The sequence below is a fragment of the Camellia sinensis genome, chromosome 7 (assembly GCF_055761805.1).
Source record: "Camellia sinensis isolate YWXY chromosome 7, ASM5576180v1, whole genome shotgun sequence".
Lineage (NCBI taxonomy): Eukaryota > Viridiplantae > Streptophyta > Magnoliopsida > Ericales > Theaceae > Camellia > Camellia sinensis.
This window is the reverse complement of record NC_138967.1, coordinates 38,675,250-38,697,688: the sequence shown is the minus strand read 5'-3', so window position 1 is coordinate 38,697,688 and position 22,439 is coordinate 38,675,250. Positions and strand designations below refer to the sequence as shown.

At 38.0% G+C, this 22,439-nt stretch overlaps 1 protein-coding gene across 2 annotated transcripts; it reads left to right on the top strand.

The window, feature by feature from the left end:
* The first annotated feature begins 204 nt into the window (after positions 1 to 204).
* On the top strand, positions 205 to 22,146 carry LOC114259979 (protein PAM71-homolog, chloroplastic). 2 transcript variants are annotated; one of them, XM_028200015.2, is made up of 10 exons: positions 205 to 654; positions 1,920 to 2,079; positions 2,760 to 2,943; positions 4,376 to 4,423; positions 6,638 to 6,734; positions 20,038 to 20,195; positions 20,425 to 20,490; positions 21,383 to 21,433; positions 21,530 to 21,634; positions 21,761 to 22,146. In XM_028200015.2, the coding sequence occupies exons 1-10, from the start codon at positions 537 to 539 to the stop codon at positions 21,824 to 21,826; spliced, it is 1,053 nt and encodes a 350-aa protein (XP_028055816.1). In that variant the 5' UTR covers positions 205 to 536; the 3' UTR covers positions 21,827 to 22,146. The 2 variants fall into 2 exon arrangements, with proteins under 2 accessions (XP_028055816.1, XP_028055817.1); XM_028200016.2 differs by lacking the exon at positions 20,425 to 20,490 and having other exon boundaries at positions 246 to 654.
* The last annotated feature ends 293 nt before the right edge of the window (positions 22,147 to 22,439 follow it).

The window sequence follows — 22,439 nt, the reverse complement described above, 5'->3', positions numbered from 1 at the left end:
TTTTTATAATTTAAGAGCAAACTGATACTTCTCAATAGTTTAAGGGATTCGTCTGTATTCTTAATTTAAGAATATATATTAAAGTAATACTTTTCAATAATTTAAAAAATCTCTATATAAATAACCCTAAACATAAACCTATTTACTATTTTTTGTAAGTTAAAATAGTAAACTATAAATATTACCAAACACCACTTTGTAATTATTTTATTTAATTTTCTGTTTTCTGTTTTTATTTTGTAATAAAACTATAACTAACTGCCTTGGCAAAAGCAAGTTATCTGCCTCTTCTGCCACATAGACACGTGGTCGCTTCAAGAGTCCCCCAGCGCCTGCAGAGAAAATTTAGCAACCAAGATAGAGAGAGAGAGAGAGAGAGAGAGGGGGCAAACCCAGTTTGGTTCTCACTTCTCACTCCTCACTCAACTCTCAAATTCTGAATCAGCAGGGTTTTGGTTCTGCTCCAAATTAGGTTTAGGGTTTTGAAATTGAATGTAGGATATGAATTTTTAAGGAATTTTTTAAGTAGAAGAAAAATGAAAGGGATGGTTCTTCAAACACCTTCCACAATTTCAAGAGGAAAGCTTCCATTGTTGGCTTTGGTACCTTGCTATACCATAATTTCCAGAAGAGCCATCTCAACTTCCCCTTCATGTAAGTTCTCCAATATTCTCCAATCTGTTATTCTTCTTTGACTTTCCCAGATATCAAAAAAGATGGGAAAGAATGGGAATTCAATGACCCATGAAAATTTTTAACTCTCTTGGTTGTGAATTTAATCCCCTTTAGGTGGGTCTTCAAGGAAATTAACAAAAATTAAATGATTTGAGCGTTTGAGCTACTCAAGTATTGAGCAGCAGTTTAGTTTGAGTTAGTTTACTTGTTAAACAGTAGTAGACTACATTAACTTGTTCTTGGTGTTTCAGAGTTTTTGGTCACTGTTTTTGATTGCTCAATGTGGATGAGTTTTTGTTGTATTTGAATTATCTGGGTAGAGATGAGTTTGGAGGAACTACTAAAATTATGAGGGTGATTTTTTTGAATGACTGTGTGTCTAGGCCAGTGTGCTTGCACCTCGACTAAGTTAATGACCGAGCAAACCTTCAGTGTAATGACCGAGCAAACCTTCAGTGGTCCCTTGGAGTGACTCGAACTTGGGACCTTGGATTTAGTCCTCAAGTCTTTGCCACTGGCCAACCCCTTGGGGTTTATAAAGGTGATATAGGACAAGTTTGGTGATCTCTCTTCTAGTAGTAATGAGCCCAAAACAAATGTATAGCAGCGGAAAAGTAGGGTATTGGAGCAAATTTTCATTGTTTTTCAAATGCTGGATGGGAGGTAAAATGAAGGGTTTAAGGGTTTGTATGGAGTAATAAAAAGATAAAGGTTTGGGATTGAAGAGAAAGGATTTATAGGACTATTCGCAGACTGTTCTAGGTGCTGTGAACAGTATCTGTGTTGATTTTGGATTCTTTTGCAAGTAGGGTGTGAGAATTAAGGAACTGTGATGCTGGGGGATATGGTTTAGTAGGATGTCTTTACTCATATCAAGATTGACACTAATATCCAGGTGCACAGGAAGCATCCAATTCATTTCTAAAATTGCCTTGTATGAGAAGGAGCTTTAATTGTATTAAATTTCCCGTATGTTCGTTTTATTAATAGTTCAAAACTATCAATTCATACAGCAGGACCAAGCTAACTCTGATGAGGTGTTGATATATTCAGTTGGGTGATGATTCCTTCATGTACTGAAGCTGTTACTAGAAAAGAGCTTGATCTAATTTTGTGACACCTGTGCATTGAGATATTTACCTTTCATAGACATTTAATTTCATCCTCTTGGCATTTGCAGTTGTACATTATCATTAAATATGACTCACAGAGCAACAAATACTTATTTGCTGACTTATGTTTAGTAAGATGTAGAGAACTATCAAGGTTGAAATCTGTGTGCGACACTATCAGAGCACAGGCATCTAATGTCGGTGTTGGATCTGCGGGCTATGGAGGGAGGGAGGAAAATGACAACCAAAAAATCTTTGTCAATGATGCACAAAGTGACAGTTCATCTAAAATGTAAGTTGTATCATGTCAAATGAACTTGTGATGTGCTATTATTGTGAATGTTATTATTTTTTTGAGTTGTGATTGTGAATGAGATTGTGCGATGTGTGGAACTCAGACTTGTATTGGTGGTAGGCAAGTTATATGAATTATGTATCATACAAATTATGGGAAGCTACAATGTATCATCTGCTTGCATGACAAGGAAGTAGGGAACTGCAATTATCTTGTTTTATAGTTAAAAGTGACTCTCCCAGTATGTCTTTATTCTCCTCTCATAGAAACTAAGAAACATTACAGAAACATGGCAATACTAAACATATAAACAATATATACTTGGGCCCTTTTATGCCTGTAAATTACTTGAGCATAAATCATCCATAGAGCAACAGATAATATTTGTCCTATCAAGAACTTAAAACAATTAGTTCAGTCAAAGTTATTGTTCTGAGTTACTTTGGATGAGGTTAAAGTTCTAGTTGATGGCAGAGTATGAAACTTGCCTTTTTTTTTTTTTTTTTTTCGTGCTTGATTTTCAGGATCCTTAACAGTTAGGATCATGTTTTTCACTTGTGTTTTTCTTGTTGAATAATTATGTCATGTAAATTATTGCACTATAAATAGCCAATTGACTGTAGTGAGCATCCTTGATTGAGTGCAAACTGATCTATGCATCTTTTATGATTTGGCAGTGGGAAACCTCCTAATCGAATTCCATACCTTCTCTCTCTGGCCTCTGTGCTATTTGGATGTGCTTTTGTATATTCATTGATTGCCTTTGTGAAAGGAGGACCTTCAGCAATTTTAGCAGCAATTGCGAAGTCAGGCTTCACTGCTGCATTCTCATTGATATTTGTTTCTGAAATTGGTGACAAGGTAACTATAACAGAAAAAAGAGTAAATGTTTATTGTCTTTTTTTATTTTTATTATTTTTTAAATATAAGCCATTCTCAAAGTCAAGCTCCCTTTAGAGCTGAATCAAAGACCGTAACCCCATAATAAAAAAGATGGTTGATTGAATCACCACCCTTCTTGCAAATGTAGCACCAATTGATATGAACTTCCCTCATAATCAAGTTATCAATAGTGAAAATCTTACCATGCACGACCAACCACAAAAAAAGGCACCTTTGTTGGAGCCTTAGTTCCCCAAACCCCTTTCCTAGGAATGGAAGATTCATGCTTGACCTCTCAAGGCTTCATGAAAAGCCTTCACCTCAAAACTTTCATATTTCCATCTTGTCTACCGTACATTCCCCACCAATGTAGGGAATAGATACAAGTGCCCGAGAAGATCCACCAATTCCCCCACAACCCGATCATTCAGCTCCCTTTTGAAAGAAAGATTTCAAACGACTTGATTACCTTCTTTTCTAAGGAAAGATTTCAAACGACTTGATTACCTTCTTTTCTAAGGTAATCACTGATAGAAACCTCCATGCCTCTCCACACCACAATTGCCTCCAAAACCGCAATTTCGAAAAATCATTCCACCTTGCTCAGATCCTTTCCATAGCCCCTTAATATGAGACATGGAAACCTCCACAGTGAACCGATCTCCCCACATAAATCCATATTTTGTCTTGACCACACTTTTCCAAAATCTGTCTCTCTTGCAAACATAGCTCCAAAGCCACTTTTCCAAAGGAGCTTGATTGAAAATGACAAGTCTCTGAATCCCCAAACCCCTCCTCCTCAACGGGGTACAAACTATCCTAATCCACTAAGTGATATTTAAAATCCTCCCCTATATCACCCAACAATAACTCTCCTTGCAACTTTTCAAGCCTCTTAACAACTACAACATGAATATTGAACAAGGATACACTAGACCATCACTAGTAGTATCTGTGGACGTAGGTTTACTCTTTTTCGCTTTATCATTTGTTCCAGTCAGGTTTAGGATCTAATCTTTCTAGATATCTAGTTCGGAGGCTAGAGAAGGACAACTGCTTAGGAAGACTATTATTTTTGTACCTACTTATTCCTTATGACCATGTTCTCTAAATTTTTAAACTAATATTAGCCTCTACTCCTTTTTCATTTTATAGAAGATGATATGAACGTTGGTATCTCCAAATACGGAGAAGGCTTGTGTAGAATGCCTATATTATACTCACAACACACACACACACACAAATCTTTTGTACTCAATTATTCTTTTTATTGTTCTGTTCATAACACCAATCCTACTGCTCAATTTGAATGATCAGATGTAATTTTGCCCACTTTCAATTTTTAGAAAGCATCTTTTAGTATTTTCTTATTGAAATGATAGTATAAGTAATGCTTCCTCTTTATTAACAGACATTTTTCATTGCTGCACTCTTGGCCATGCAGTATGAGAAAGGGCTGGTATGTATCATATCCTGACAATTTTCTTTATATATTACTCTGTGTGTGTGTGTGCGCACGCGCGTTGTGAACGTTTATTGTGGACTGTTAAATTATCTTTGGAACTCACTCCTTCAATTGAGAGTTTCTTTTGTTTACTTTGTGTGTGTGTGTATGTATGTGTCGATGTATATATGTGAAAGTTAGCAGATAATTTTCCCTAGAATGGAAACCCAAACAATAAAAGATGAAACCTGGTGCCTATATAGAGAGAGAGTAAGTCATTTTTAAGACTAAATTACCCCTAATACATTTTCGAATTTTTTTAAAAAAAATGCAATTTTATTTCATCTTGCCTTCCTTTTCTTCCTCTAGCTTTGCCAACACCACACACATGGCCACCTACCTGCCAATCATCAGTCACCATCCTCCGCCCCCTAAACCCCAGCACAGACACCAGAGCAACCATGGCAGCAGCTCACCCCCTTAACACAAACTAGAACCCACAAACCAAAACTACACTCCCCTCCCCTGTACAGTGCACTGCCCACTCCCCCACCTGTGGAAGCCACCAATAGTTATCTATGCTTCCTAGATTGATTATTTACACATAAAATTACTTATCTTGGCTAAGGTACCAAATCTGCAAGTGACTTTGGTAAAGGGTGAGGAAGTGTGTGGAGGTGGGGCAGTGAGCTGATGGGGGGAAGTTGGAATGGGGTGAGCATAGGGCACTTTGGGGGTGGCGGTGGGGAAGTGATGGTGACAAGGGAGGGAGGTGAACCCGTAAACTTACAGGTGATATACATATAACACGTATATATATGAGTTTAGAGGAAGAAGATGAGGGTATCTGGGTAATTTTACGGGTATCATTAATGGAAGTTGGAAGTTAACTGTGCACTTTGGTTCACAGACCATAAGGGGGCTATTGCTTATTTCCAAATGACAAGGGGTCATCCGGACATGAGCCAAACCACAATGGGCTAAAATGAAATTTGCCCCAACTTCTCAGGGTCAAAACTTAGTCTCTCCCTATGGAAGACAGAAGAGAAAAGATTGAGACAGTTGAGACCGATACAGTACGAGACACGACCGTTGACCGATTGCATCTTTAATTCCTTTAAATAGTTCCGATTCCAGATTCGCTGCTAACAAGGGCAATAATACAACTTCAATACTTCAGTTGATTCACTACTGATACAGTTGACAACAAAACTCGCTAAACTACAGATATCAAATATTGAACAGAAGGCTTGATTAAGTTGTCTTATCGAGACTTGTTAAAGCCCCCTCCTTATCTTCTCTTGTTAACAAGCTTTCTTTCTACAGATAAGTGCCAATAGATTGACGAAACTCTAGGTTTACTATCAAACAGATCTTTCAGTAGAGATCCGTTACAGTTTCTTGATTAAAGCGAGAACATCAATTCATTCTAAACCGTTATTCATATGTGTACCGATTTCAAAATGCTTTCTCACAAGAAAAGAATAGGGTACACTATTAGGGGATAGTCTTATATAGTTCTTTACTCTATGCTAATAAAAGAAGTTAGTAGACTAGCTGAGCTCTTCTTATAACTCTAATGCTTGTGAGTAAGTAACTCTCTGGATAGCCCCGTCCTTTAGAGGAAGGAAAGCAAGCCCCTTCTACGCTAAAGCAAAGCTATTGGATTCAAGCTAGGAAGCAAATGGATAGGGACATCGGTTGGAAGTTGGAAGTTAACTGTGCACTTTGGTTCACAGACCATAACCATACGGGGCTATTGCTTATTTCCAAATGACAAGGGGTCATCCGGACATGAGCCAAACCACAATGGGCTAAAATGAAATCTGCCCCCAACTTCTCAGGGTCAAAACTTAGAAAAAATAATTGTCATTCTGTAACTACAATAATTCTAAAGATTCCCCGTAGAGATATATCTACCTGCCTATCAAGCATACACTTTATTTTGATCAGCTGCTTATCTAGCATACACTTGAAGTCATGTCTGGGATGACTCTTGTCCATTCTTCATTTACAAAAATGTTCCAATTCTTTGTATACACTACTTTTATTGAGGGGCTTCCTGCATTTCTGAACATTATATTATTTGCACTAATCTTTTGATACTGGAATTTAAAGTAATGATGTTTGTATAGCATATGTTTTTTAATAACGGACGCATAAGAAGGCAATTTAAATGTTTTACTTGGAAAATTAGTTTTCCTTACAAGCTGCTGGATCCTTGACTAGGTTCTTCTGGGGTCCATGGGTGCTCTTTCACTTATGACAGTCTTGTCGGTCATAATAGGACGGATATTTCATTCGGTGCCTGCGCAGTTTCAGACAAGTAAGTCATAATTTTAGCACACTATTTGGAAAAAAAATGTTTTGATGCTTGATAACAACTTAAAGTGAATGGCAATGTGACCAAATATCGTACTGAAGATTTAAGACTAATGCTATATTATGCTATATTTTGTTTTTCTTGCTTCCAAAGAAATACATCATACGAACCCAATGTTTTGACTAACAGTTTTGTTGAGATATGTTGATTGATAAACTAATTGAACTCAAGCTAGACAAAGTCTTGTCACAATTGTCTCAGATTGGATGCACTAGTCTTTGTTTGTTGGCAATGTCAAGGACTCGGCCATTGTTAGATAATAGCTTGCCATCCCCATTGTAGCGTACTCAACTAGCATCATTTTGTCTTTGCTCTTCATTCTTGTAACACATTAATCTTGAATTGTACACCCTTTGCTTGCCATTCTTTTTTCTAATCATTTTCTACAATATGACTAATCCAATTCAACTCTTAACCAATATTTTGTGTTACATGAACTTTTTGGGTCTTGGATGCTTTTTGAATCACATGATATACATTGTTGGGCCCATTTCGTAAAAACTTAGGTTGTGTTTGGTGCAGCTTTGAAAACTTAATTCCACCCCTACATTTGCATGCATTGTTTGGATTGAGTTTTGGAATTGTGATTTCACCACACATTTCAAAACATATTTCTCTTTCTTGTTTGGCTACTCTCTCTCTTTCGTGTTCTCCATGCTAAAAAGTAGAGGATTTTTGAATTTTGAATCTACCCAGTCATCCTCCTGGACATCCCCTCGGATGTCTGGTCGGTTGACCTGAACAGTGTTCAAATTTTTTTTTTTTTTTTTTTTGTGGCACCTGTTATTTTTATATTTTAAATAAAAATATATTTTGGAGATATTTTTTGAATTTTTTATGAGCTTTGAATAGAATTTTGGAATGTGTGTTTGGTTATGAGTTGTAAATTTTTGAAACAAATATCATACGTCACATCACCCAATTCAAACTCAATTCAAAACTCTTTTCAAAACTCATAACCAAACAAATTTTCCACACTCAAATCATAATTCTAAAACTCACAAACTCAAAATGCAGCTCTATTATCAAATCATAATTCTAAAACTCTACCAAACGTAACCTTAAGCTTTTGAGACAATTGGTAAGTTAACAGGATATTAGAGCTTAGGTTGGGAAAGGTCTTGGATTCTCAAGTCTCTCCTTTTGCATTTGGTTCACATTTGCATTCTTTCTTCTCTCTTTGGTACAATGTTTTAAAAACCGGACCGGCTAGCAAACCGAAAAAGGGATCTTTGTGGAGAGGTCACCAGTTCAACCATTGGGTCGAATCAGAATCAAACCGTGACGTCATAATTATTTTATAAATATATTAAAATAAGACTTAATAATAATATAAGAATTAAGATACATTTATTTAAATTTTAAGATACATATATAAATAATTATGTATGATGTTTGAAAAAAATCTAATAAAGATATATATATATATATATATCAAATTTAAACAAAAGCCGAAGCTGGCATAATCGTTATATTATCATACGACTCTCAATATGGTTGTATTTTAGGTCATATATATTTACATAAACATATAGTTGAAGTGCAAAAGTATGAAAAACTTAGATTAGGGTTAAAGAGAAAGAGGGAAGAACAAAGTGAAGATGCAGAACTTTATTGAACGCATGTGTTAGGCTCATATAATAAACCTAAACCATCAAAAATATTTATACTAAATACAATATAACCAAATGACTGTAATACCCTTAACACAAATAAATAACATAGACATAGACATTCTAACACTCCCTTTCAAGCTGGAGCATAGAGATTGAACATGCTCAGCTTGGCAGAGACACTGAAATGAAGAATGAGCAAGGGCTTGGTGAGTATATCACCCAATTGATCATCAAAGCAAACATGTGGTGTCACAAGTTGTTTACGCAACAAATCCCAAATAAAATGATAATCAACTTCAATATGCTTCGTACATTCATGAAACACGGGGTTATTAGTAATGAAAATAGTAGCTTGATTATCATAGTACATGTTCATAGGAGTAGGAACATGAATACCAAAATCCTGCAGAAGTGAAGAATAACATCGCGGAGGCGGTATGAGCCATGGCACGGTGCTCGGCCGCAGCACTCAAATGAGCAACAGCGGGTTGTTTCTTGCTACACTAGGTAACAAGATTACCCTCCAACAAAGGGGCAATATCCAAATGTAAAACGACGGTTAGTCCGACTATCGGCCCAATCAGCATCACTAAAGCCAATGACAGTCAAGGAAGGAGGAAGATAAAATAAACCTTGACCGGGAGCACGTTTAAGATAATGCCAGATACAACACACAACATCAAAATGGAGTTGACGGGGAGCATGCATAAAATGCGTAAGTAATATTCCGACGAGTGACAGTAAGATAAATCAACTTCCCAACTAAACGACAATACCGACCAATATCAGGAAACAACTCTCCATTCTCACCATAAGTTTGATCGAGGAGTTAATAGGAGTATCATTAGGACGAGTGCCAAGGAGACTAGTCTCAAAAAGAAGATCAAGAACATACTTACATTGCGAAAGAAATAAATCTCGAGAGGAGCGAGCAATCTCAATTCCAAGAAGATATTGCAGATGACCCAAGTCTTAAAGTGTGTACCCAAATAAAGTTTCAAATTAGCAATACCGATGGAGTCACTGCCAGAGATGATGATGTCGTCCACATAGACAATGAGAACAATAACCTTAGTAGATGAGTTGCGAACAAAAACAGAGTGATCAGAAGTGGAACGATGAGAAACCCATATGCAAGCACAACTGTACTGAAGCGATCAAACCAAGCATGAGGAGATTGCTTGAGACTATATAAAGCCTTTCGTAACTGACAAACCAGATGCTCACTACCAGGGATAATATTGTAAGGTTTATGAATAATAATTTGTATATTCAATTGTCTTTTTGATACAAGAATACATTGGTATATATAATAATCCAAACCCTAGAACTGAAAAAGAAAACAAAAATATATGCTCAATCTCTAATATATACAGAATATATATACTACCATATATACGGAAAACCTAATATTCTCACACCCCTGCTCAAACTCAAGGTGTTTTAGTAGAAAACAGTGAGTTTGCCAAGAAGAAATTGAAACCAAGCAGTGGTGTGAGTCTTGGTAAAGAATTCAGCAAGTTATACAGTCGAAGAGACGAAAGGAAGCGAGATAGAGTCAGACTGCAGATGTTGACAAATAAAGTGACAATCAATCTTAATGTACTTCGTTTGCTCATGGAAGACAGTGTTATGGGCAATCTGAGTAGCACTGCAGTTGTCACAGTAGAAGGAGGTCGGAGAAGACTAAGAGACACCCAAATCAGATAAGACATAACGAAGCTAAACAATCTTAGTAGTAGCATGAGCCATAGCATGGTACTTAGCTTCAGCAGTAGAGCGAGCAACAATAGTTTGTTTATTACTTTTCCAAGAGATCAAAGAATCGCCAAGAAACATACAAAAACCAGATGTGGACTTGCAATTAGTAACATCACCAGCCCAATCAGAATCAGCATAGGCCACCAAGTCTAGAGAGGAGGTAAAGGACAATAGTAAACCCTGAAATATAGTATCTCGAAGATAGCGAAGAATCTGAACCAATGCAGCCTAATGTGTAGAGCGAGGAGCAGAAACAAACTGGCTAATCACATTAACAGCATAGGTAAGGTTAGGACGAGTAACTGTTAGATAGATTGAGCAACCCACAAGTTTTCGATATAATGTAGGATCATCCAAAAGAATACTATCAGTAGTGTTGAGTTTCACGTTAAGCTCAATGGGGGTATCAGAAATCTTAGTGTCAGTAAGACTGACACGATGAATAACCTCATTGGCATACTTGGCCTGAGACAGAAAGTACCCTTAGGAGAAGAAGTTACCTCAATACCAAGAAAATACCGCAATGGTCCCAAATCCTTCATTTCAAAGGTACGAAAGAGATGCTGCTTGACCGTAGAGATAATAAAAGAGTCCGAGCCAATTATGATCATATCATCCACATACAATAATAAGGCAACAAAATTAGCAAATATGAGAAGGAGAAACAAAGCAGAGTTATGAGCACGAGGATGAAATCCAAGCTCAATAACAGCTATTTGAAAACGATCATATCAAGCACAAGGAGATTGCTTCAAACCATATAGAGCACGCCGAAGATGACAAACTTGTCTAGACGAATGATGAAGGCTGGGGGGAGGACACATATATACCTCCTCAGTGAGATGGCCATTAAGAAAAGTATTCTTAACATCTATCTGATAAAGAGGTCAATGACGAACAACAACGACAAAGATCAAAGTACAGACAACAGTTATCTTGGCAACAGGGGCAAATGTCTCTTCATAGTCAATACCATACTCCTGTGAAAAACTTTTCGCAACCAGGTGAGCTTTGTAGCGCTCGAGAGAACCATTAGAATGAGTCTTTACTTTATAGACCCATTTACAACCAACCAGATTCTTGCCAATGGGTAAAGGAACTAGCTCCCAAGTAATAGTCTTCTGCAAGACAGATAACTCATCCTCCATAGCTCGAATCCAATTAGGATCCTGACAAGCCTTCTTGTAAGACTGGGATTCTAAAAAAGTCTGAATAGCAGACAAAAAGGAATAGTATGATAGAGAAAAACATATTTTAGCAAAACTAAGTTTGACTACCTATTTACGAATGCGAAGGGGATACTTATGGCTAGCAAGATCAGAGTCGTCAGAGGTAGGAGGATTGGCAGTAGAGGTAGAGACAACTGGTGGAGGGAGAATCTTGCGACGAGAATAGACTAACAAAGGAGGAGGAGACGGAGATGGAGCAGGAGGGGAAGGAGAAGAGGAAACAAACTCATGGGAATCGGTGGAGAGAGACTCAGCAGGAGGGGTGGTAGAGGGAACATGCTCATGGGAAATAGTAGAGATGTGCTCATTTGGAGGGACCTCAGAAGGAAATAAATCAATGTGAATCAAATTCTCTTTAGAAACTGGAGTAGTGATAAGAGGAAACTGAAAGTAAGACAGACGTTTGAGAAAGGCAACATGGTGGGAGACATAAAAGCAACAAGAAACAAGGTCATAACAACGATAGCTTTTCTGGGTAAGACTGTAGCCTAAAAAGACACATAGAATAGATCGGGCACTAAGTTTAGTCCGATCTTTACGAGGAAGAAGAACAAAATAAGTAGACCTAAAAACACGCAGGGGGGAGTAATTTTTGGGAGGTTGGGAGAACAGAGCCTCATAAGGAGAACAACCAGAGAGTATGAGAGTAGGCATATGATTTAGAAGAAAAGCAGTAGTGAGGACTGTTTCACCCCAAAACGAGGCCCGAATAGAGGCAGAGAGAAGGAGAGACCTAGCTGTCTTAAGGAGATGACGGTGTTTACGCTTAGTGCGACCATTTTGGTTAGGTGTATTAGTAAAAAAAAGTTTGGTGAATGGTACCTAAATTGGCCAAATACTCACAGAACTCAGTTTTAAAATATTCCCCACCCAGTCAGACCGTAACAATTTAATGGTAGCTCCAAACTTTGTAGTGATCATAGACTGAAAGGTGCGGTATATTTTGTAAAAGTCAGATTTATGAGTCATAAGATAAACCCAAGTATAACTGGTGCAATCATCAACAAAAGACACGTAATAAATAGAACCCGCTTTAGTGAGAACAAGAGAGGGTCCCCAGACATCGGTATACATAAGAGGAAAAGAAGAAACAGAAATAGTACTTTTATTAAATGGTAAAGTTGTCATTTTGGCAAGCTTACAGCCCGACATTCATCAATTTGACTAGAAAAAACTTTACCCAACAATCCTAATTGAGCTAAAGACCGTAAGCAGTCAATAGACAAATGACCTAGGCGAGAATGCCATAAATAAAACTGACTCGACTGAGAATCTAACTGAAATGAGAAAAGTGCAATTGGGGATGTGGATAGAGGGAGATTTAAGCTTTCTACCACAAAGATTTCAACTCTACGGCCGGTTCCAATCTATTTTTTGGACACCCAATCTTGTACACAACAGATAGAAGAGGAAAATATGACATCAAAACCAGAAGTATCAAGTTGATTGATAGATAATAAACTGACAGATAGTTAAGAAACATAAAGAATAGAGGGAATAGTAATAGCAGACATGGCAGAGGGTAAGACAGACCCAATAGATAAAACAGACATACTAGACCCATTAGCAGTATTAACGGTAATAGGAGAGGGGGGGGATATAGTTTTAGAGTAAGGAAGGAGTCATATGATGAGAAGTACTAGAGTCAAAAAGTTAGATAGAAGAAGAGATACTTGAAGAGAACCCAAGCAAACCTGAATGAAGAGAGGTAAGAGCGGAGGTAGATGAGGCTGGCTGAGAGGTGGACAAGAGATGCTAAAGTTGAGTAATCTGAGCACTCAAAGAACTCAAGTCAAGATCTAGAGCCGGGGCAGATGCAATATAAGAAGTAGGAGGTCGGAAAGTACTTAGAGCAGGACCGTGAAACTGGGTTCGAGATGACTGAGAAGATGGGGTAGGCTGACATCCCTTCTTGGGATAATGGGACTTCCAATGACTCCTCTGATGGCAAGAAGCACACTCATCTAGACCTAATGGCCCCATCTTGGGCTTCACAGTGGCCTGAAACTGATGAGGAGGTGGGGTCGATAACAAGGGAGGCTTAACAGGAGTCAAGGAGGCAGAGTCTCACTAGCCGTCTTAAGACGGGTTTCCTCAGAGAGGAGCTCATGAACAATAGTATCCACAGAGGGAAGAGGAGATCGGTGAAGGATGCTACCACGAATAGCCTTATACTGAGGGGAGTGAGCCGTTAAGAACTGCACTAAATGACCCTGCTCTCGAAACTCAATATAAGCGTCTAGTACCTTAAGGCTAGGTGGTTCTATGAGAGCCAACTGATCCTAGAGACCTATCATCTCAATATAGAAATCCTGAATTGTCTAATCCTGTCGACGAACACTCTGAATAGCTATTTCCAACTCATATTGCTTGGCAAAGTTGGATTGCTGATAAACATCCAGTAAATAATCCCACACTTCCTTGGCAATACTATATTTGGAAAACATCATTCCAATACGGTCATCCACAGAATTATGAAATCAGGTCAAAACTTGGGCATTATCACAATCCCAAGTATCATAGGAAGTCAAATATCCTACCTTTTTCGGGTCCGATGGACAAGGAACAGAACCAGAAACACAATTCTATTTTTTCTGACCAAGAAGAAAATTCTTCATAACACTAGCCCAATAGGCATAATTATCACCAGTGAGTTTGCATTTGATGGCTTGGATTTTAGTGTCCCACATTGTAATATATGGGGTTAAAACAGAATATTTAGAAATTTCTGTGAGCAGACTGACATATCAAGAGATATGGAGCTTCAAACAGAATATATAATAAAACACAATAACCAGATTTAACCAAGAGCAGACCACGAATCCAGAGAGAGAAAACTAGAGAAGACCAAGACAATCGCGAGTCAGAGAGGAGAGAAAAGATGTCATGACGTAGAGCTTTGCAAACTAGAGGCAATCGCAAAACTAGGGTTCGCGATTTCGAACCAACTAGATTGCAAAGATCGTGTAGAGAATCTTCGAACCAGAGAGAAGGAGAAGTCGCGATGCTGGAGAGAGAAAAACCAGAGATCGTGATCGTGATTCTAGAGGAGGCACAAAGCACGAAGCAGATGAGGAGCTTGAGAAGATGCGAGATGCACATGTGACTTCGATCGAACCGAATGCACGCAGAGAGAGTCATGACTCAGACAACTTCTAGGGTTTGGGCTCAGAGACAACTCCGATACCTTGTAAGATTTTTGAATAATAATCTGTATATTCAATTATCTTTTTGATACAAGAATACATCGGTATGTATAACAATTAAAACCCTAAAACTGAAAAAGGAAACAAAAATATATGCTCAATCCCTAATATATACAAAATATATATACTACCATAACCTAATATTCTCACAAATATAGTAGGAGGTTGATCCATATAGACCTCGGTGAGACCGCTATGAAGAAAGACATTTTTTATATCAAGCTGATATAAAGGCCAAGATTGACTAACAACAACAGAGAGTAGAATCCGAACAAAATTAAGGCAAGCCACAGGGGAAAAGGTCTCCAGATAATCAATGTCATAGGTTTGAGTGTAACCTTTGGCCAAATGGGATTTAAGCCGCTCAACAGTACCATCAGGAAGGTATCTAATAGTATAAATCCAACTACAGCCAACAGTAGGTTTCCCAGAAGGTAGAGGTGTAAGTTTTGAAGTCTGATTTTGATGAAGAGCACTCATCTCCTCATCCATAGCATGTTTCCAACTCGATATGGACATAGCCTGCTAACAAGAAGAGGGAATAGAAAGACAAGACAGGTTACATGCAAAGGAGTGAAAGCTAGGGAAAAGACGAGCATAAGAAACAAAATTTGAAATAGGGTGCTGAGTACAAGTACTTTTACCTTGGGGCAATGCAATAGGTAAATCATCAGTAGATGGCACAGATAGAGGGACAGGAACCTCTGACAAAGAAGATGAAGCAGCCGAGCCATAAGAAACCACGCGACGAGCTTGGGATCGTTGATACACCTGTAGAGGAGATGACGGAGAAGAATCTAAACCAATAGAAGAGGACGGGGGAACAAAGGGCACTGGAAGTGTAGGAGTGGAAAAAGATGGCTCCCTCTCACGACGAGAGATAAGATCATCCGACAACGGCTGACCAGACGAGGAAAAGGAGGAGGTGGAATCAAAAAAGATAACATCGGCACTAACAAAGAACGGAGACTCAAGATGATAACAACGATAATCTTTTTGTGTATGCAAATAACCTAAAAAAACACATTTGCGAGCACGGGGAGATAACTTATCTAGCCCCGGATCAAGGATATGAACAAAGGGCGCACAACCAAAAACATGAGGAGGAAGAGGAAATGGGGCATAATTAGGGTATAAGTGAGAGAAGGGTGACTGGTTTGTAAAATAGCAGAGGGCATTCGGTTAATAAGAGAACGGGTAGCAAGCACAACATCAACCTAAAACTGTTTGGGAACATGCATGTTAAACATTAAGGTCCGAGCAACATCTAACAAATGGCGGTGTTTCTGTTCGGCAATACCATTTTGTTGGGACATATGAGCACAACTAGTTTAATGTATAATACCATTACAAAAATTATTCACAACAAACTGCATATATTCTAAGGCATTATCAGACTGAAATATCTTAATATGTTTCCCAAATTGGCTAAAAAGTTCATTATAAAACTTAGACATTATTTGGGGCAAGTCAGACCGCTGCCATAGTAAAAACAACCAAGTCATCCTAGAATAATCATCCACGAAAATAACAAGATAAAAAAAAAAAATCATTAATAGTAGGAGTGTGAGAAGGACCCCATATATCTATATGGACTACATCAAAAGACGCAGACACAACTAATACTATGACTAGAAAAGGAACTACGGTGATGCTTGCCAAGCTGACATGCTTCACATTCAAGTTCAGACATAGGACTTAAACTAGGAATAACTAACTTAAGCTTGGCCAAGGATGGATGACCGAGATGGAAATGCCATTGTAAGGGAGACACGGTAGCACTCAAAACAGTAGAACTAGGAGTAGGAGAGCTAGCAGTGTCCAAGAAATATAAGTCATCATTCTTATGCCCCAAACCAATCATCTTCTTGGTCCGGAAGTCCTGTAAAACACATGAAGAGGGAGGAGAAAAGGTTACCGAGCAATTTAGAGCTTGATTTAATTGACTAATAGAAAGCAAATTAAAAGGAAAGGAGTTAACATAGAGACTAGAGGGTAAAGAGAGATGAAGTGGGCTGAAGAGTGCCCTGGCCATTAACAGGTCGAGAAGAGCTATCAGCGAGTATAATATATCTGGTAACCGGACGAAGAGAATGAAAAAGAAAGGAATTACCAGAAATATGAGAACTAACTCCAGAGTCTAGAAGCCAAGGTTGGGGAGATTGAGCTATACATGCAATATTACCTGAGCTAGCAGTAGAGGATGAAGGAAGTGCGATACGAAGAGAATTAGCTATCTCAGTAAGCTCGCTAATCTTAGTGGTGAGGGCATTATGAGATTAATCTGGGGAATCACTTGAACTAGAGGGAAAATAAGTTGATTGAGAGGACGGAGCATCCATAGCCTAATTCACATGATCAGGTTTACCATATTTCTGCCAACACAAGGGTTTAGAGTGACCCACATAACCACAATGAGTACACTTCCAATCACCACGGGACACATAACCAGTGCCACGACCACCACCACGAGATCTATGAGAATAATGTCCACCGCGAGAACCACGTCAACCAATAGATCCACGAGAACTCAAGCTACCATGAAAACTACCCCGAGTAGGCCCATGGTTACCACTGCTAGTGATCAAAGCCGAAGTAGACAAGGGATGAGAGGAACCAAATGTGGAAGAACCTTATCCCAGTGAAGAACGCAACAACTGAGAATAGGCATTATCAGCAGAAGGTAAAGTTAGTGGATAAAGGATGAGAGGAACCAAATGTGGAAGAACCTTATTCCAGTAAAGAACGCAACAACCGAGAATAGGCATTATCAGTAGAAGGTAAAGTCTCACCGGTGATAATCTAATCTTTGAAAACCCCGTAGATCAGAATCTAAGCCTAAAAGCAAGGATGTCATCATAAACTCCTCTCAATATTTCTTTTGTTAAGTCAAATCATTAGTAAAAGGTTGGTGTTGCAATAATTGATCCCACATGGTCTTAAGGCCACTGTAATATTCAAGAAGAGGGAGGCCAGATTGTCGGGTAGCAAAAATCTGCTCATACAACTCATAAACACAAGAAACATTACTTTGATTGGAAAATGAATCATCAAGGGAGTCCCAAATGTCCTTAGAGGTGTCATAAAATTCCACTGTAGTGGCAACATGAGGTTCCGAACTGTGTCACAACCAACCCATAACACACAAATCCTCACTTAACCAATCATCATAGCTTTTATCATCCTCAGCAAGTGGAAGTTCAGTAAGGTACCGCGACTTCTTTTTGCCACAAAAAAATCTTAACAGCATGCGCCCAAGCGAGATAATTCAAACCATTTAATTTCTTTGTGGTAATGGACTTAGGTAACTCATCATCCTTAATCATAGAGGATTTGGGAACAGGTTTGTCCTCAGCCATAATACCCAAAATAGAAGTAGTAAGCAACCAGGGAACACAGATATGGCAAAAATATCCAAAATCACCAAGGAAACAACACAACCGAGACTAGAGCAGCGAAAATATCCAACAACCAGTAACACAAATGCAAAACAAACTGAAATAAGGAGTCTTATATCAGTTTCGGCTCCCAAGGAATGAATTTCAACACAAAAAACCAACTTAGCAGCAAGACAATGGGAAGAGTTGAACAGGGAGTAGCAGAAAAAACAACAAATCAGCAACCCAGATGCAAAATACGCTCAAGCAAAGACTCCTAGGGTAATTTCAGCCCCCTAGGAGAGGATTTCAACACCCAAAAACTGCTGGGTAAGTAGTTTTTGCACAGATCAAAAAATGCCCACCAAGAACACAAAAAATATTCAAAAATAGAAAACTCACATTAGATGGTGCCAAAAAAATTCCACAAAAATCACCATGGACATCAGGAGGGAGAGATGACCAAGAAGGGTGAACCTTGCCCATACAGAATCTAATGTCACACTGACATTATCGTACGGAATATGATGTCAACACGTCGTTGTCACCTCAAAAAAATCTCAATAGTCTGATGATCAGATTGGCAAGGTCGAATCAGTGCTCTGATACCAAGTTGAAGTGCACAAGTATGGAAAACTTAGACTAGGGTTAAAGAGAAGAGGGAAGAACAAAGAGAAGAAGCGAAACTGTATTGAACGTAAGTGTTAGGCTCATATAATAAACCTAAACCATCAGAAAATATTTAAACTAAATACAATATAACTAAATGACTGTAATATCCTTAACACAAATAAATAACATAGGCATAGACATAGACATTCTAACATATATGTTTATACATATATTTTTATATTAATATTGTTTATAAAACTGTTAGTCATGCTAGTGTTTAAGAGTAAATAGATTCTAACAATAAATAATATATATTGACTATATAATAACAAGGAGGGATTGTGGCCTAGTGGAAACAAGGAAGCTTCTCCAACTTGAGGTTCCGTGTTTGATTTTCAGCAAATACACTTTTTCCACGCCAAGCACAAGCTTGTTTGAGTGCTCAATGGTCTGGCCAATTTGCTTCAACGGCACTTGGTTGCACAGCTGACCGGTTTAACTGTGGGTTTATTCGGGTTCTCTAAAAAAGGCTTATTTTAAAAATAAAACGGTTCTGAGGTGTATCTGGACTGGTCGATGGGTTAACCGGTTGAACTGGCCGGTCTGGTCCGGTTTTTAAAAATTGCTTTGGTATTCTTTTTTCTCTCTATCTATGGATGTTTGTATCTCCATGTGCAAGATGGGGTTAAACGTGAGGAAGAGTGATGGATAGCTTAATATACATTGTTGGGCCCATTTTCTAAAAGATTAAGCTTTTGGGACAATTCATAACTTAACAGTAACATGCCACAAGTATGGGCATGGGATGTGTCTGACACTCAGTCCATAATGAGATATAATTCATCAAACAAGATGTGCATATCCCATATCCCATACTTGTGGCATGTTTCACCATTTGCCTCAAGTTGATATGGTCACGCACATCTTGTCTGATGAATGATATCTCATTATGGACTGGCATAGTTGGTTATGGATTTAAGAGAAATTGCTGAACCTGTTGTTTAAAAGTATAGCCTAGAACTACAGGAGTTTTGGCTTTCTAGCAAGAAACCATGTAACAAAATCTCAAGCGTTGAGTTTATTCCCGAGGGGCAATCTGACAGAGCTTCAAGATAGCAAAGATGAACAAGAGAGGGGACTATCATGGTTTTTTTACTATTTTTACATTAAATACTGCAGTTAGGGTAAATAGCTCTGTCTTATTATCCAACTTGCAGATTCTCATTTACGTTGACTTTCACGAGGGTTAAGTAAGCCAATGTCTCTTGACCAAGTTCAAAAGCTATTATTGTGATATGTGGCGGGTGGTTATATAGATCTGAAAATCCTCTGATGTGTTCCATGTTTGAGATATGATAACTTTGGGCTCGTATATCTGCCTAAAATCCATTTTTGTATAAGAAATTCTGTTCTTTAATCATTGTGTTGTGTGGTCTTATGAACAGCCTTACCCATTGGAGAATATGCAGCAGTAACTCTTTTAATGTTCTTTGGCCTCAAATCAATAAAAGATGCGTGGGACCTTCCATCAAAGGCAGCTGGTGATAAGAACATCCCCGAACTTGGTGAATACGTTGAAGCAGAGGAGCTTGTAAAGGAAAAGGTAAAATATTAAAATGCATTGGGTTCCTTTTGTAAGGCTTTATTCGGGAATAAGATTCTTCTTTTTCCATGAGTTTAAAGACACTCCGGTATGTAGATGCGTTATTATTCATTTCTTTTGTTCAAAATATGACGTATGCGTGTGCAACATCCTTTCCAAAAGACTCTCTCTCTCTCTGCATTTGGGCAGTATCCAAACTAATCAGAACTGCTCTATGTGATGTCCACAGGTGTCAAAACGACTCTTAAATCCGCTTGAAATTTTGTGGGAGTCATTCAGCCTCGTATTTTTTGCTGTAAGCATCTCCATCTCCTTATTTGCAGCAAAATTCTTCGTCCTCACAAGATTTCTGCTTGATTTTCCATTGGTTTTCAAACATTCAGAATAATGTACAATTATTTCTTTTGTTCAATTCTCCAAATTTTGTTGCAATCGTCAAACATTTTTGCAATCGAGAGTGGAGACTTTTGTTTTCATTTTATCCATAAACTAAGGTTCTGTTATGTCTTCAGTTTCTTGGCAACAAGTCAGCATTTTCTTATATGATAATGGTACAATTATGTAGATTGCATTTCCATGCTTCTTTTCCCGCACCCCATTGAAAAATAAAGGGTAAATTACACCGTTGGTCCTTCTAGTTTGAATGAACTTTCACTTTGGTCCCCGTAATTTCAATTTCATCAATTTAAACTCTACACTTCCAATTATGTTTTAATGTGGTCCCTCTATCAGTTGTCATTAGCATTTTGGACAGAAAAATGCCACTTGCAACTCACGTGGGAAATTTAGTGATTCCCACAGAAGAAAGAAAAATAAATAATTTACACTAGTGGTCCCTATAGTTTCTTTGGAATTCCACTTTGGTCCATTTAGTTGCACACATTGTTTTTTTGCCTAAAATGTTAGGGCAACTGACGAAGGTATCAAATTGAAATGAAATTGGAAATGTCGGTTTTAATTGATAAAATTGAAAGTATGGGGACCAAAGTGAAATTTTCTCAAACTAGAGAGACCAATAATATAATTTACCCAAAAATAAATATCTACACTTATGGTGGAGTTGAATCCGAATGTCATATGCAACTATCCTTATTACCATCTAAGCAACTTCATTTGGATTCTCCAAGTGTTAAAGAGTTCTTCCTAAAGCACACATTCCAATTTTACTGTATTGTTATGGCTTCTAGGAATGGGGAGATCGCTCGATGCTAGCAACAATTGCCCTTGGTGCTGCTCAGGTGCAAATTTTCTAAAATTTCTACTTAAACAAACGACTTTCATCTTCTAACCATGGCAAACTTTTATTTGCTCTTTTTTTTTTTTCTTTTTTTCAGTCTCCTTGGGGCGTGGCAAGCGGGGCAATTGTTGGACATCTTATTGCAACATCAATTGCCATTGTTGGGGGAGCATTTCTGGCCAATTTCATCTCTGAAAAACTGGTAAGAGTGAAATTCTCTGAAACTCAATCCACCCTCCGCCCCACATGGTCTTCTGAGTAACAAATTTCTTTCCCTGTTTAAAGAAGTTGGGAATTCATTCTATGACTAACCGAAATTTTCAATCAGGTTGGCTACTTGGGTGGAGCACTGTTTCTGATTTTCTCTGTAGCCACATTTCTAGGAGTGTTCTGACAAATTTTGGGGAGTCAATGGAATAATTTAAAAAAGGAAATCTTTTTTACAAAAAATACTTATGCGGTACTGAACTCGACTTGGAATTAGATGCTAGGGATATAGACAGAAGAAGAGGGATCACAAACTCCCATTGAAGATGATGTGGGACAAAACTGTACTTGTAGTAATAGATATGTTTAAGAGAAATTTTTTCCGTAGAGAATTGTGGCAGTGTTGATCAATAATTCCCTTGAGCCTGAAATTAATGAGTTTTACTCGGTTTGTCCTGTGACCAGCTTCAATATTCAGAGCTTTTTGGATGTGATTATTTTCGTATATTTCGGATGTTTTGTTGTCAATGATGTTGATGGATTTTCCACCTTGCTTATTTATTTCTGAGTTTTGTGCCTTACAATGAAGGAAGCACATGAGGCTTGTATGCAGTTTTGCTAAAATGGCTTTTGCATTGGCTTTGTTTGGTAGAATTGTGAGAAAGTAATTATACCTTATAACTGTGAACATAAGTTGATTTTTGACTTACAAATAGTTATAAGCTGTATTGTTAAGTTGAATCAAATACATTAAAATAGTTTAAATTAAGTTAAAAATTGAAATAAGTTGAAAATAAGTC

Coding starts and splice junctions, on each gene's coding strand:
- LOC114259979 (XM_028200015.2), top strand. CDS start 537: ATGAAAGGGATGGTTCTTCAAACACCTTCCACAATTTCAAGAGGAAAG. Junction 6,735..20,037: donor GCCTGCGCAGTTTCAGACAA/GTAAGTCATAAT, acceptor TCTTATGAACAG/CCTTACCCATTGGAGAATAT. Junction 20,196..20,424: donor AGGAGCTTGTAAAGGAAAAG/GTAAAATATTAA, acceptor TGATGTCCACAG/GTGTCAAAACGACTCTTAAA.